General features: G+C 55.9%; 1 protein-coding gene and 1 long non-coding RNA gene across 5 annotated transcripts in view; one reads left to right on the forward strand and one right to left on the reverse strand.

The window, feature by feature from the left end:
- On the reverse strand, positions 1 to 9,936 carry MGAT4B (alpha-1,3-mannosyl-glycoprotein 4-beta-N-acetylglucosaminyltransferase B). 4 transcript variants are annotated; one of them, XM_032627965.1, is made up of 15 exons: positions 9,695 to 9,936; positions 4,413 to 4,598; positions 4,187 to 4,327; positions 3,973 to 4,106; positions 3,524 to 3,570; positions 3,084 to 3,197; positions 2,778 to 2,853; positions 2,535 to 2,649; positions 2,044 to 2,174; positions 1,761 to 1,868; positions 1,447 to 1,640; positions 947 to 1,025; positions 777 to 864; positions 585 to 697; positions 1 to 480 (listed from the first exon to the last, which is right to left on the reverse strand). In XM_032627965.1, exons 1-15 carry the CDS (start codon positions 9,789 to 9,791, stop codon positions 457 to 459), a joined length of 1,647 nt encoding a protein of 548 aa, XP_032483856.1. In that variant the 5' UTR covers positions 9,792 to 9,936; the 3' UTR covers positions 1 to 456. The 4 variants fall into 4 exon arrangements, with proteins under 4 accessions (XP_032483856.1, XP_032483857.1, XP_032483860.1 ...); XM_032627966.1 differs by having other exon boundaries at positions 962 to 1,025; positions 9,695 to 9,834; XM_032627967.1 differs by having other exon boundaries at positions 104 to 480; positions 3,973 to 4,025.
- LOC116751715 overlaps positions 9,694 to 14,890 on the forward strand; it is a 20,257-nt gene continuing 15,060 nt past the window's right edge. The window contains exons 1-2 of the long non-coding RNA XR_004349322.1: positions 9,694 to 9,799; positions 10,393 to 11,072. This is a non-coding gene — a long non-coding RNA (uncharacterized LOC116751715). The remainder of the gene's footprint in view (positions 9,800 to 10,392; positions 11,073 to 14,890) is intronic.

The raw sequence follows: 14,890 nt of genomic DNA on the forward strand, positions 1-14,890 counted from the left end.
CACACTTCATTAACCCTTTATTACAAGGAGCGCTCTTATAGAAGTATATGTGGACTTAACGTGAAAAAAATCAAATGTATCCAAGAATAAAAAACACAGCACATAAAGTAGTATATGCATTCCAGTGTTCGCGCGGAGACAGTGGGCGCCCAGGAAAAGGCTCTTCTATAAAGGCCTGGCTCAAGGGGGCCAGGGTGCGAACGGTTCCGGGCGGCGCGGACCGGCCTCAGGCACAGTGTGGGGGCCTCCTGCCTCTTCCCCGCGGCCGGCGGGCGGGGCAGCACCAGTTCCTGGGGCCTCCGGGCCAGCGGCCACCCCAGGCCAATGGAGTGGGGTGCCAGGCAGAACCCCTCAGACTGGGGTGGCCAGGCCTGGCCCTCCGGGGGCAGCGGCGACGACATCCCAGGTCTCGTGGGCTTCAGGGCCAGCCAAAACGCACCCTCAGAAGCCCTTGGCTTAGTCAGCCTTTTTCAGGAAGATCTGGAAGAGCAGGGCTCAGTGTCAGCTGGGTCTCAGAGAGCAGCCCTGGTCTAGCTATTTGGTACAGCTCCCCATTCCCTGTACCCAGCCCTGCCCTATATCACCTCACTCAGAATGACCCACACCGGCGAGTCTGTCTGGATGGAGAGGCGCAGTGCTTCCAGGGGGCCAAAGGCTGGGTCCACTTCTCCCTGTGCCACACCCTTGTAGAAAGAGCCTGGGGGAGTGCAGCAATGAGAGGTTGTCCCAAGACTCCTGCCTCTCCCCTCACCTCCACTTGACTGCCCCTCACTCACCGATCTGGAGGTAGCCATCAGAGCTCCGAGGGTACTGGAGAGTGGCTGAACGGCCCTCCTGCAGGGCCTCCTTGTCTGACTGGAGGTTCTGGGGACAAAATCAAGGGGCTGAAGCCAGTGGCTGTGGAAGGGGCAGGCCTCAGTGCACACCCACCTGCTACTACACTCACATCAAAGGGCAGCACCTCCACAGATGTGTTGAAGAGCTTGTCCTCTGGGTGCTCAATGTTCCCACTTCGGAAGAAGAACCTGTGGCCAGACAGGCCTGTGAGCTGCTGCAGGGGTGGGGCACTGCCCAGGCACACTACCCAGCAGAGAAAAGCCAGGCCTGGGCTAGGAGTGCAGTAGGTGGGCCCTGAGGTACTGGGTGAGGCTGGGCACCACCCGGGGCAGCCGTTGGACTGTGCAAGGCAACCAGGGCCTTACTTGTAAGGACAATGGTGATGGGCAATGTCACTGAGCTCCTGTGGGCACTGTTGGACTTAGTCTTTACAAAGTGACTACTGTTCTGAGCCCCACTTTTCAGATAAGAAAACTTAATAAGGTTAAGTAGTTTGCAGGGGTGGGTCACAGAGGGAAATCTGCAGGTTCAGAAATTTGTGGTGAGGCCTCTACCCTGGTAGCCACCCTGCCCCTCCCCCAAGGTGGACCTGTGGGCGCTGGCACTGACCGCTCCAGTCGCAGTGGCTGGAAGAAGCGGAAGCGGATGAAGTCCCCTGCAGCAGGCGTGAAGGCCCAGAAGAAATCCTCGCGCAGGTAGGCCTTCTCCAGGGTGAAGTGCTGGTATGTCTTGAGGCTCGTGCTCACTTCCGCTGGCGGGTTCACATGCTCCTTCCGCAGTGCCTGCTTCCCAAAGTCCTTGTCCTACAGTGGAGGAGGGACAATGGTGTTAGGGTGGGCCCTGGACTTGCCCTGCTACCTCCTTGTCCAACCTCAGCCCAGGCTCTGCTGTACTCAACTAGGCTTGAGTGTGGCACTGCCCACCTTCAGTTTCTGGATCTTGCCCGCCAGTGAGGAGTGAGTGCCCACATGCTGGAAGAGGGATGGCTTGAAGCGGATCCGCAGGTTGGCCTTCTGCCGGTCACAGTGCTTCTGTGGAGGGAGGGTGACACACGCTAGGGCTCAACTCAACTCTACCTCTGAAGACAGAAACTCCTCCAGCCAGCAGCGCAGTCTCCTCCTGTCAGGTGCATGGTCACCGACACAGTCCCTACTGGAGGCTGCTTGCTCCACTGCCCCCTCTCGCCTCTGTGCAGGTTCTGCTCACCGCATCCTTCTCAGGATTGCAGACCTTCACCCACAGAATATGGTCCAGGAGCCAGTCGATGGGCTTGTCCCGGTAGAACATGAGGATGAACTCCACAATGACGCTCAAGTCCAGTGACTTGAACATCTTCCCTGGGGGTGGGATTGGAGGGAAAGGGGTGCTGAGTAGGCAGCTCTGCCCTGCCCTACTTCCTCTTAGTCCCTGTGGGGGACTCTGGGAAGGGTCCCACAGCAAAACCTCTGGCTGGCTGCAGGCAGGTGCAGGTAACGAGAGCAGACGGGATGGTGAACCCAAACATCCCGATGCAGAGGGCAGGCAGGAACAGGCCAGGTGGGGCTGCAGCGGGCACTCCAGGCAAAGGCTCAGAGCACGACACTGCATGGTACTAGGGCTCGGAACAGGGCGTGGGACTGAGATGATGACAGAGGCAGAAGTGGGCTGGATGGAGATATTTTGGTTAGGTCAGCGGGGCAGGGAGGGGGGTGGCACACCAATGAAGCCCAGCTGGGAGAACTCCAGGATCATCCAGTCCTCTGAGGGCTGCTGGAGTGCGAAGTTCTTCATGGTGCTCAGGTAGTTGGGCTTGGCTATGATGTCATCCTCCAGCTGCACAGTGGTGGGTAGGTAGAAGGGGGCCGGGACTCAGGATGGGCACAGGGGCAGGGCAGGGCTTGCCACCCAGGCCCATCCAGGGTCCAGGGGGAAAAGGGACAGAGTAGGGTCTCAGTGCTCACCTGCACGTAGTAAATGCCTTTGGACTGCGCATACATCATGAGGAAGCAGTAATCAAGGTTCTGTTTGGTCCTCCACCTGTGGGCCAGGGGCAGGGGCCTCAAGAGCTCAGACCCCCTCCACCTCCAATGTGGCTACCACAGAGGCCACTGAGTGGGTAGGAGACCCCCACCCCCCCATGCAGGGGTCCTCCAATGGAACAATGGAGGCACTGCAGGGAAGTGCCCAGGACTCATACACCCACAGACTAGGTTCTTAGCACAGGTGGGCAGGTGCTGGGGGCACAGGGAGGTGGGTAGTGCTAGTACCTGACTCTCTCCTTGGGGTCCCCAAAGGACTCTCGGAGGCGGGAGAAGTCAGGGTAGAAGTGGGGAGAAGGGGAGATGACCTCTAGGAGCCCAGAATGGATCTCTGTAGGGAACCTGGGGGACAGGAAGGCCCAGTGAGTGTACAGCCTCCAGGGACTGGAGCAGGGACAGAGCTGAGCTAGCTAGACCCCGTCCTTTTCTTAAGGCCCACCAGGCAGACATCCCCTGACACCACACCCATCCTACTGAGGCACTGAGGCTCCAGAGGGGTTGGGTCATCTCTACATGCCCACCCCCTTTCATCAAGAAGGGAAGCACCCTTTCCCACAGAGGGATGGCGCACCTTGCTGGGGGGGGGGGGGGCACAGCCGGCACCTGTCTGCCCAACACCCCGCAAAGTGTCCTCCCTCCACCAGCCTTGTCGGGCTGTCTGTACTCACAAGGCCTTGATATTCTCCGTCACCAGCGAGGTATACTGTGGGTCAGTCTGTGGGGAGACCAAGTGCCCTCCATGAGCCAGGCTGCCAGCCCAAATGGCCTGGAAGAAAGGGCTGAGGGAAGGACACAGCCTTCTCTCCCACATGGAGGGAGTGAGCCCACCATCCTGAAGGCTAAGTAAGGCTGGGCCTGGGGGTCACAGGTGCCTCAGAAAAAGCCCTTTTAGATACCTCGGTCCAAGGGGTGGGACAGACTATAACTGGCATCTCCACGAGGGGGCGCTAAAATGTCTTTCCTTTTAACTTTTTATCTTGTTAAGTTTGTGAGTGAAACTGACGATTGAACTTCTGAGTTTTTTCCTCCGAAATGTTGCTGTTTTCATTCTCCTTGTTATTTTGTGCCGTGTGTCTTCCTCTGAATATCCCCTCGACCCGTGCCCCAGCCCACTTGCCTCAGCGATCAGCACCACGATGACCGAGTCCTCTTTCTCCTGTGGGCTTAGCTCTGAGATGAGCGAGTGCAGCGTGTCAGTCAGGTACGAGTGCACCTCGCGCCGCACGCTGGGGATGCCCATCACCACTGACACTGCAGGGACGCGGAGGGTTGGTACTGGGCACTGCGTGGGGGTCGTCCCACCACCCGCCACTCCCGGGCCCCACCCCTACCTCCGGTGCGGCCCTGGCCCACGCGCACGGCGGGCTGCAGGCTGCTTTCCTTGGCTAGCAGGTGTGGCAGGTGGTGGAAGACAGTGGGTAGGTGCAGCACGTGCTTGTGCGAGACGTTCCACGGCTTCAGGCGTGGATCCTCTGGGGGGGTCGGGAAGGGACACGTCAGACAACGCGGTCTGCCATCAGCCTCGCATCCCCTGCCACTTCCCGCTCCTGCGCTCACCGGTTAGGCGGCCCCAGGTGCGATTGCTGTCTCCGTCTCGCAGCGCTTGTCTCTCCGACACGGCCCTCTTGATCTCGTCCAGCACCAGGTTGAGCTCCTTGGAGCGCTTGAGGCTCTCCTGCTCAGCTGCGTGCAACCGGTCACGCAGCGCCAGAAACTCCCGCTGGTACACGTCCACCACATCGCCTGTGGGTGGTACACAGGCTGTCACCAGGGGGCAGCATACAGCTGAGGTACTGCTCCTTGAGTGTTAGCCTACACATCTGTTCATATGCCTGCCACATGTGAGCCACATGGGGTTACATAAGGGTCACTCTGAAGTCACAGTGACACTCACACTTGGGGAAGAAAAGCCTCCACTGGGGAATTGACCCTCTCCAGTGCTCTCCCTTTATTTTCTGCATTGAGGAGACATCTGAAGTGGGAGGGCTACAGGACCACTTCCAGCCCCGGGTGAGACAAACCTAAGCTGAGGCTGAAAAGGCTCAGACTGAATCCTCTCCATCCCCTCCCCTCTCCTCCCAAAGCCCCCTCTTGCTTCTCCTTGCAGCATCTCCTCCTTCCAGGAAGTAGGGCACCCAAGGTCCCACACAGGGCACAAGGACCCAGACCTTCCTCAAGGAGCCCTTGGCATTGAGGCCAACCTTGCCCTGCTCCTTCTTTCAGCCTCTGCACTTTGCTTCCCATCCCCATTCACAGAGATCACAGGCAGCCCCATCCCCAAGGCCCCATGGGGACAGAAAACCTCCCTTGACTCTCCCCCATATCCTGCAAGTAGTACTGAGCCCCATGCACCCATTTGTCACTGTCCTCATGGTTGTCATTCTACACTAGGCACCAGCTCTGGATTTGCAATCTCACACAGTCCGGTGGGGGTGGGTGGGTGGGGACTGTTGCAGTTACAGCCCCCAGTGCTCAGAGGAGCAAATGAAGTTGAGAAACTAGTCAGGGGTCCCTCAGCAAGTCAGCAGCAGAAAGGTGACAAGAGCTCTAAGTGCGCTGAGGCCTGCTTCTCTGGAGATGTGTCCTAGGCCTAGACCATGCCACCCCAGGGGGGCCTGTGTCAGAACCTCCAACTGGGCACCATGTGCAGGCACTAGGGGTGCACATGGGCCAGAAGCAGCATAGAGGTAGGGCTGCCTGACAGTGGAGAGGGATCTCCAGGGTGCCAAGTACCTGGCTCCACTGGTCTGGCAGGGCCCAGTGAGCAAGAATGAGACAAACATCAACAACGTCGTTATCTGCTGCTGAGGCAGCCAGGTCCTGCCAGGCTGTGCACTCTCAAGGCCTTTTCTAATTGGCTTTTGCCCTCTTTATTTGCCATCACACACACCTCCTTTTCCTTGTCTGATGTCTATGCTTTCACACATGCTGTCTCTTCTGACCGGAATCCCCTTTTCTCTTCTGGGCCTGATGAAAACCCATGTAGCCTTCAAGGCCTAGTTGCCTTCCAGATCTCCCCTCTCACCCTCAGGCAGCTCTTATGTTCCTCGATCCCTTGCGGAGGGGTGGTCACAGCCCCTAGAATGCCCTGGGATGGTGTCACCTCCCCACAATCGGTATACCAAAGGTCATGACTAAGGCAAAGTTCGGTCATCTCAGGACACCCCCTTTCTGCAGCTGGGGCAGAGGCTGAAGTGCTAAGTCCTGGGGAAGAGGGAGGGGTAGCCCCTACGCAGGAGGGAGAGGCTGTGGGGGGAGGGGCAGGGGAGCCAAGCAGATCCTTGATGAGGCACTCCAGAGTTAGCAGCTTGCCCGATCTCCCTTCCCACACCCTGCCCATGGGGCCAAAGGCCAGGCCACTTCAAGCTTCTGTGCTCAGGGACAGCCCTGCAAGGGGAGGGAGTCAGGAGTCAGGTTACCAGATCTTTGAGGCTCTGCTCTGGGTTCTGAGGCCAGGTTACCCTGGAAACCTGACCCCTTGAACAGGGAGCTGGCCACCCCCAGCACTCACCTGCCCAGCTGCCAGTAGGGAGGAGGGACTGGAGGTGCTGAGGCCCAGCAGGAGGGAGTTCAGAGCTGCCTACACAGGCAGGTGGCCTCCCTCCCACCTGGGTCCCTACCCACCCACCCATTGTCCCTGATGCCCTCCCCAATGCCACCCCAGTGTTGTGGAGCTGCTGAGTCTTGCAGGGGCAGCCCTTGTGCTACTGGCTACACCCAAGGCAGCTCCCTGCAGTGGGGCCCTCTGTGAAGTGGAGGGAGGGTAAGGAGACCTCATCCCCCTCTGACTGCTGTTGCTGCCCCTGACGTACCCCCCCCACCCCCCGCAAACCCGTGGCCTTCTCTGATCTTTAAGTAGGCTGAGCTCTGTCCAACCTTAGCCTGCCCCAGGGGGACAGGCCTGCTGACCTGAATCACCCTGACCACCAAGGCCTGGGCACAGCCTGCTCCCTACCCTGGCCTCCCTTCCTAGGAGCCTTCTTCTGCCCAAGTCCTGGGGGCAGCTGTGGTCACACTACTGGAGGCTTTCCCGCCCCTTCCTCCACCAGAAGGCAGAGTAATCAGGATACCTGAAGCCCATGGACCACAGTCTTCCCTTTGGTTCCCTCTTTGTTAAAGAAACAGATTCAAGAGCCAGGCTGGGGCACAGACCTTGTGCTCTGTACTTAGGGAAGGGGAAACAGGCTCAGAGGAGCACAGGCTGGTTCCAGGCCCAGCAAAGGTCTGCCGTTAACCTGCGGTGAGGGGACTTCCCTTGCCGTCCAGTGGCTAAGACTCTGAGCTCCCAATGCAGGGGGCCCAGGTTCACAATCCCTGGTCAGGGAACTAGATCCCATATGCCGCAACTAAGACTTCGCAAGTCTCAACTAAAAGATCCTGCACATGGCAGGGAAGATCACACATGTGGCAACGAAGATCCTGCGGGCAGCAACTAAGACCTGGAGCAGCCAAATAAATAAATAAATATTTTTTTTAAAAAGTCTTGCAGTAGGGCAGGGGCATGGAGAGGGTGCAGGTGTTCACCTCCTCTCCAGGACTTGCACCCACCATCCCAGTGGTCAAGACAGGCATCCATCATTGCTGAAATCCAAGAGAGGGGACAGCCTAGACATTGGGGAGGGCTGTGTGGCTGAGGCCACCTCCCTGGAGGGTTTGCCGTTTTCCCTGGGGACCTTCAGCAGGTGCTTGGCTGAGGGCTACAGTTTGAGCATTAGTGGAGCTGCTGCACAAATTTGGTCAAGGCTGGATATGAAAGTGGGCCTGAAACCCCGTATCTAGGGTCCGTCTTGCTAAGGCCTATGTGTCCTTCCTGGCCCTTGGCTTCCAGGATGCCACCTGTTCCTGCTTTCCCTTCCTCTCTGGCTTCTTGCCCATCTCTTCCCTTCCCTACAGATATGGCTTCCTCTGCCTTTCCTCTAAGCATCGGTGCCTGGGCCAGCCCTCTCCTGAGCCTCCTACTCACTGCAAGCTGGAAGCCAATGTCCAGTCTGGCCTCAGACTTAGTCTGGTTTCCCCATGGGATTAATACAGTCATCTGAATGTAAGAATGAGAAAGGTTCATATAAGAGCCCAGACTCAGTCTTCTCTTCAAGCTTCCAAAGACCAGACCCTACTGGGACTCCCAAAACAGTAACAGCCCTTGATGGGGAAGGCCCAGGTGACCCTCTTGTCACATGTCACACAGGCTGCTGGACTGCCACACCCAAGGGACAAGGACCCCTGCATCTGAGCCCCACATTTCTTTGAGTAGGGGTGCTCTCATGCTCCACAGGCCCTCCTCGATGCCCCGCTTAGGGAGAGTAGGCTCTAAATGGAGCCATGGGTATCCCCCGCACTCCTGGACACTGTGGCCAGCCAGACTCACAGAGAAGATGTCCTGGTGGGAGGCTGGTGCTGCAGTTCCTGACACCTGGCTGAGGGCCAGTGGCTGCCATAGGAGGCACACAGGAACTGCGGCCTAGCCCAGGACAAGGTGCAAGGGGTCATCGCTCCACTCACAGCTGAACAAATGTGCCCCAGCCCATCAGATATGGCCCCACCTTGGCCTCCATGCCAGGCTGCTTACATGGCCACTCTCTCAAGGGTCCAAAATGCCCTCCCCCAGGTGACACACCCCATCTACGGAGAACTCCGCCCCAGCCATGCCCTCCATGTACCAAGTCCTAGGGGGTCTCCCCTCAGGTGCTCTGGAGCCCCTAGGGCAGCCCAGGCCTTCACCCAAACAGGGCTGGGCTGAGCTGGGCGGGCAGGAGCCAGGCGGGCAGGAGCCAGGCGGGGACACTGGGACTTGGAGGGTCAGAAAGGCTCCAGCTTCTCCCGCAGCCTCTGTTGCGGAACAGGGAAGCAGGAGGTGGGAGGGAGGCAGAGGGTCAGTTGGCCTCAGCCTGATCCTGCTTAGGCCTCCTGCAGGAAAGCCAGACGGCAGGAAGGAAGCAGCTTTTCCCGGTGCCTCCTGTGCTAAAGGCTGGGTAGACAAGGGCCTGCGAGCACCTCCTCAGCTTTCAACCCTCAGCCAAGGCCCCACTCAGCCCCAGCCATCCCAAACAACACAGAGCAACTCCAGCCAGTGCTCGCCCCCTCAGTCCTAAGTGTGCTGGCCAGATGCAGAGGGGCCATGACGGTGGACTGGCCAGCTTAACCAAACTTAAGGTGAGACCACACAAAATAAGTTAACCGGTAGCCAGGACTGGGTAGGGCGCTCATGAGGCCCTCCATGCATCCCCCCGGGCCAGTAGCCACAGGAAGCATTCCGCAGCACCCACATCCCTGTGGAGGAGTCCTGGGGCCAGATGTCCTGGAGGAGGGCTGTGGAGGCCCCAGGGAGCCGCACCCACAGTGGGCTGGGGTGGAGAGGTGGTGTGAAGTGATGGTACTGCCTGGATGTCTGGCTGCCTCCTCACTCGTGTCTCAGGATCCGTGTACCCAGGTGCCTGGAGCGGTACCCTGGGGACCCTCTGGCACAGCCACCTCTGTGACCTTGTGTCTCTGTCCCTCTCTGAGAACTCTGAGGTCCCCAGCTCACCAGAGGGAGCGACCCGCCCTAACACGGGCAGAACCGTACTCACGAAGGCCGGCCCTGAGCGCGCACGGGGCACCCGACTCCCGCTCACCGGCGCGGCGCGGCCCAGCCCAGGCCAGAGGAGAATTTCGTTATTCCAGCAGCAAACAAGTGGGAGCGAGGATGGGAGGGGCGTCCTCTCGCACCGCCCGGGCGGGGAAGGGGCGCCCGCGTCGGCTTCCGGCCGCTTTCCGCGGCAGCTGCCCGGACCCCGCTCCGGCCGCCGGCGCCCAGGTGTGGGAGGGGGCGCGAGGCGGGCGACGGCGGGGGAGGGGCTCACCTTTCTGGCCGCTGAGCGCCGCGTACCAGGAGAGCGAGAGGAAAGCGCACAGGCAGAAGAGCAGCAGCGTCAGGAAGGCGCCATTGCGGAGCCTCATCTCCTCAGGTGCGCGGTGGGCGCCGGCGGGGCCGAGGCCGCATGGCCCGGGGGGGCCGGGGCCGGGGCGCGGGGACCTGGAGGCTGCAGGGGCCCCGGCCCCGGGGCAGGGAGGGGCTGGGAGCCCGGGGCCGGGCAGGGATGCGGGCGGGCCTGCCGGGCTGGGGACTGGGCCGGGCACCGCGCTGACGGCTCCTCTGGGGCGCGGGGAGTGGACCGCCTAGGCTAGGCGCTTGGGCCGGGCCAGGCTGGGCTAGGCTGGGCGGTGAGAGCCGCGGCCCGGCCTGGATCCCGGGCCGCCGCGGAGTCGGCTGCGAAGGGCGGGGCGGCCGGGATTTAAAGGGGCCGCATCATCCGCTGCTGCCACCAGCACCACGAGGGGGCGGGGTGGGGGACCAACGCCCGGGATCCCGCCCTCCTGGCTCCGGACAGCGGCCCCCGCGTGGGCTCATGCGTCCCAGACTTCACGGCCCTGGGCACCGGCCTCAGGTAGGTCAAAGCTGGGGCCTTCGCGAGTTCGCGTCTTCTGTGGTGGAGGCCATGTGAGGGGGTCCCCCAACCCCTTCTCAGTAACATTTTCGTTGTGAACTCTCGAAACCCAGATCTGGACTTCAATCACATTAACTTGAGGCCCCTCAGGTCCCTTCGCCAGGTCTGAGAAGTCTAGGCAAATAAAGGTGAGACAAGCTGGGACCTGGGACCTGGAACCCTTTGCTGGCAGTGCTTGCTCCTGGACAAACATCTCCTCCAGCAACAAAATACGAAGAAACTACAAGGGACTAAAAAGTACTGTGTGCATGGGCAGTTGGGGCAAATTATGAACAGCAAGATAGGAAAAGACCAAAAACCTGACTGCCACTTCTGAAGAGCCGGGAGCAAAAACAGGGTACTGCACATGCCCCCTGTGCACCATCAAAGGGGTGGGCAGACCACCTAAGCCACCCCTCCTGCTCAACCCCCGGACACACCCCTAACCTCACCCCATGTAAGGAACCAGCGAGCCCCACCGGGAGCGAGCAAGGGAACCTGTTACTTGTTTTCACTGCCCCCCTGCTGCAGCAGGGCCCCCAGTAAAGCCTTGCCCAAATTTCTTGTCTGGCCTCTTATCAATTTCCATTGATTAAGGAAGGCCAAGAACCCTGACCAGTAACAGATTTCTGGCACCCAACATGGGACCTCTCCCTCTTCACGGGAGAGGATCTGGTCACCTCTGGGACCACTGAAAGCAGCTTCCCTGTGGGTGACAAGAGATCGCCTGAACCTCACCTCGTCACCACATTTGGTAAGTCTGCCTTTCTGGCCCCTAGGGGCCTCAGTACCCTCATTCATGCAATGCTTTCCCCCTCCCGTTTGTCCCTTTCCCTCTCCTTATATCTCTCTACTTCTTTCTCTGTCTTTTCCTACTCCTATGTCTTATCCTTTGGAGAGAGTGGACATTGGGCAGCTACAGTATCACTCCTCTCAGCACGTGAGACCATGCTCCCTCTGGCCGTCAATGGGTGACAAGCAGAGGTGGGAGAGGCTCGCCTCACACCATGCAGACCTTGGTCCAGTGGGCTCTCCCTGATGGGAGATTTATGACAGTGATAGAATTCACTCATATCATGTAGTGGCTGGAAGTTCTATTGTCCCAGTATTCTCACCTTTATTTTCCTGCTGTCTCCTTTTTTTTAGTCTTTCTCTCCTCCCTTCATCTCTCCCTTGATCCTTACACCTGCACTCCCATCCCCTTTATCCTGAAAAGTTCTTGTTTGTGTCAAGTTTTTGTTGGTGGTACATGTCGAGTAAAAGGATCTTTGTCTTATGTAGTTTTGTCTGTCCAACCGCTCCTGCAAGTCTCTGCTGAAATTGTGGGCCCTGTGGAGGACTTAAGCCTTGAAATACAAACACAGCTCACATTGCCTGAGACTCCAGCCTTGGGTTACTTAGTGGGATTTTAAAAAGAATAAAAAAGAGGAGCTTGCATTTCTCTCCTCTGCCTTTGCAATGTAACTGTTCTGCCTGGGCTCTAGGAACTATCTGATCCATCTGTAGTCCCCCAGACTGAGGAAAAAAAAGAGACCTTTTTAAATTCAAGTGGGAAAACTATGAGATCTCTGGTTCTGTTTCTCTTTATGTAAACATTAACTTGTAAATGAGCTGTATTTAATTGGCTTAAAGGAAACTGAGCATGTATATACATTCTCAGAAATATAAAACTCGCCAGAATACATTCCACCTTCATGTGATCTGGGAAATATTCAATATTAAATTAATATCTGGTATTAGAGCTAGTTTAAGGTTGTGGGCTTAATACAGACCTGTCTTTAGAGTCATCAACATTAAGAATAATATAATATTTTCATTGTTCCTAGGGTTACTGGAAGTCAATAAATGCATATTGTTTCTGTTATATAATCTGTCAACAGGGAAAATAACCTGATATGATTACATTTTTAAGTAAATGTTACTGAGGTAAGAGCTTTTTGGTAAACTCTATAGGAATAATTATGTTTTGGAAATATCCATCTAAAATAGTCTCTCCACATTTTGGTAACTTGAAGCAATATTAAGTTAAATGATAGGAATTCATTGAGTATCTAGGCCATTTCAAATAAGATGAAATATTGGCACATTAATTGCTAAACAGATCTAAATTTACGACTTTACAACTTTTGTCTTCTTATGAGGGGGAAACTAAAGATGTTTGGCTTTATTAAACACATGTCTTGTACCACATACCCCAATGAGCAAAAAAATAGTGCTTTGGGAAGTTGCATGTTTCTAGAGGTTATGGAATATTCCAATCAGGGAATGCTAATGTAAAGACAGTTCATGGTTGCTTGAGGAAAGTAGGATGTGCATTTTCAGTAAAAGAAGGTATGAGGAGTGGAAATATATTTTGTTAAAAGAGGGCTTCCCTGGTGGCGCAGTGGTTGAGAGTCCGCCTGCCGATGCAGGGGACGCGGGTTCGTGCCCCGGTCCGCGAGGATCCCACATGCCATGGAGCGGCTAGGCCCGTGAGCCATGGCCACTGAGCCTGCGCGTCTGGAGCCTGTGCTCCGCAACTGGAGAGGCCACAGCAGTGAGGGGCCTGCGTACCGGAAAAAAAAAAAAAGGGTGATTTTGTCCTAGAGCTGGTTGTTTCTGAATGGGAAAAGAATAAGGGACAAAATAATATGACTATAGGAAGTTGCAAAAGGTTTGTGGAAAAGGAACATTGGGAAAAGAGTTTTGTGTATGGTCAAGATTTTCTAAGGTTGGATTAAATTTGACTAGGTAAATGGATTTTATTAAGAGTGGGCTGATGCAGGACTGGATTTATTTTCTCTCTCTCATAAGAGAACAGTTTTCCTGGAATGCTGCTTTTGATAAAAGGTTGTGTGAGTTTCAGTGCCTTTAAGTGGTCTGTATTTACTTTTTTAAAAAAATACATTTATTTATTTATTTATTTTTGGCTGTGTTGGATCTTCATTGCTGCACACAGGTTATCTCTAGTTGTGGTGAGCGGGGGGCTACTCTTCGTTGCTGTGTGCAGGCTTCTCATTGAGGTGGCTTCTTTTGTTGCGGAGCACGGTCTCTAGGTGCGTGGGCTCAGTAGTTGTGGCTCGTGGGCTCTAGATCCCAGGCTCAGTAGTTGTGGTGCACAGGCTTAGTTGCTCCGCGGCATGTGGGATCTTCCCAGACCAGGGCTCAAACCCGTGTCCCCTGCATTGGCAGGAGGATTCTCAACCACTGCGCCACCAATGGTGAAATAAGCCCCTGTATTTACTTTTGAAATCCTTTTTTCACCTTAGCTCAAGGAATAAATATTGTTTCACAATGACCTATGATCCTATCTGACCAGGTGTTCTAAAGCTTTTTGAGGGAATTCCTTGATTGTCCAGTGGTTAGGGCTCCATGCTTCCACTGCAGGGGGCACGGGTTCAATCCCTGGTTGGGGAAGTAAGATCCCACAAGCTGTGCAGCATAGCCAAAAAAAAACTTCTTGAAATTTTTGACAGACTTCCCAAATACCAAATTCTAATTAAAGTTCTTTTGACCTCCAGCTAACTTTGGGGTACTTCAAAGGGCCCTGGGAGCATCCCAAAGACAGATCCTAAGCTAACTGGGTTCATTGGTATGTTAAATTACACGGGAAACACTGTCTAGACTTAACTGTTGCCTGTGTCAGATGGAATCATCAGGCTCTTCCCAATTTTATCATAGCTGCCAAGCAGATAGGGGAGAGGGTTTTCGGTTCTTCTGCTGTCTGGTCTCTCACCTTACTCTATGTCCAAAAATCCCCTATGGGAATACTCCCACCTCTAGACCCTGAGGTCCTGACCCCTGTGGCTTTTTCTACTGCGCCCAACTTCAATTCCTCCAGGAGTTCCTTTTTTGCACCTCTAGGACCCCCTTCACTTCAGGCCTTGGCAGCCCATACACTGCTACAGACAGCCTTTTGGACTGGCTGCTGCTGAGAAGCCCTCACTATAAACTCTGTAGACGCTCAATCTTGAGGAATACACCCTCGCATAAGGAAATGTATTATAAGGCATAAGCTTTATAGATAACAGATTCCCTCAAGGAGAGTCCTGGCAGTGCACTGAAACAAATGTCATGCCCACCCCCCACCTCTTGTGCAAGGGACTGGGTTGACCAGAAACATCGGGTTAGGTAATGGGAGAGTAGAGGATGCTCAAAATCCCATTAGGTAAGAAGGGAATTTGGAGGACACTCTGACCCCCTTCTGACAAAAGCCTCCTGGTAAATGTCTCTGGGATGCCGGACTTCATTTCTAGGAATGCTTTCTCAGTTGCAGGTTACTCATCATGGGTGGATCCTCTTCTAAGCCAGGAGCCCTGTTGGGGCAGGAACCACATCATCCAATGTGTATTAGAAGGGATGAGAAAGTGTATCAAAAAGCCAGTTAACTGGGCTTCCCTTGTGGTGCAGTGGTTAAGAATCCGCCTGCCAATGCAGGGGACATGGGTTCGAGCCCTGGTCCCGGAAGATCCCACATGCCGCAGAGCAGCTGGGCCCGTGCATCACGGCTGCTGGGCCTGCGCTCTGGAGCCAGCGAGGCACAACTACTGAAGCCCGAGCACCTAGAGCCCGTGCTCCGCAACGGGAGAAACC

This window comes from Phocoena sinus, chromosome 3, assembly GCF_008692025.1.
Source record: "Phocoena sinus isolate mPhoSin1 chromosome 3, mPhoSin1.pri, whole genome shotgun sequence".
Lineage (NCBI taxonomy): Eukaryota > Metazoa > Chordata > Mammalia > Artiodactyla > Phocoenidae > Phocoena > Phocoena sinus.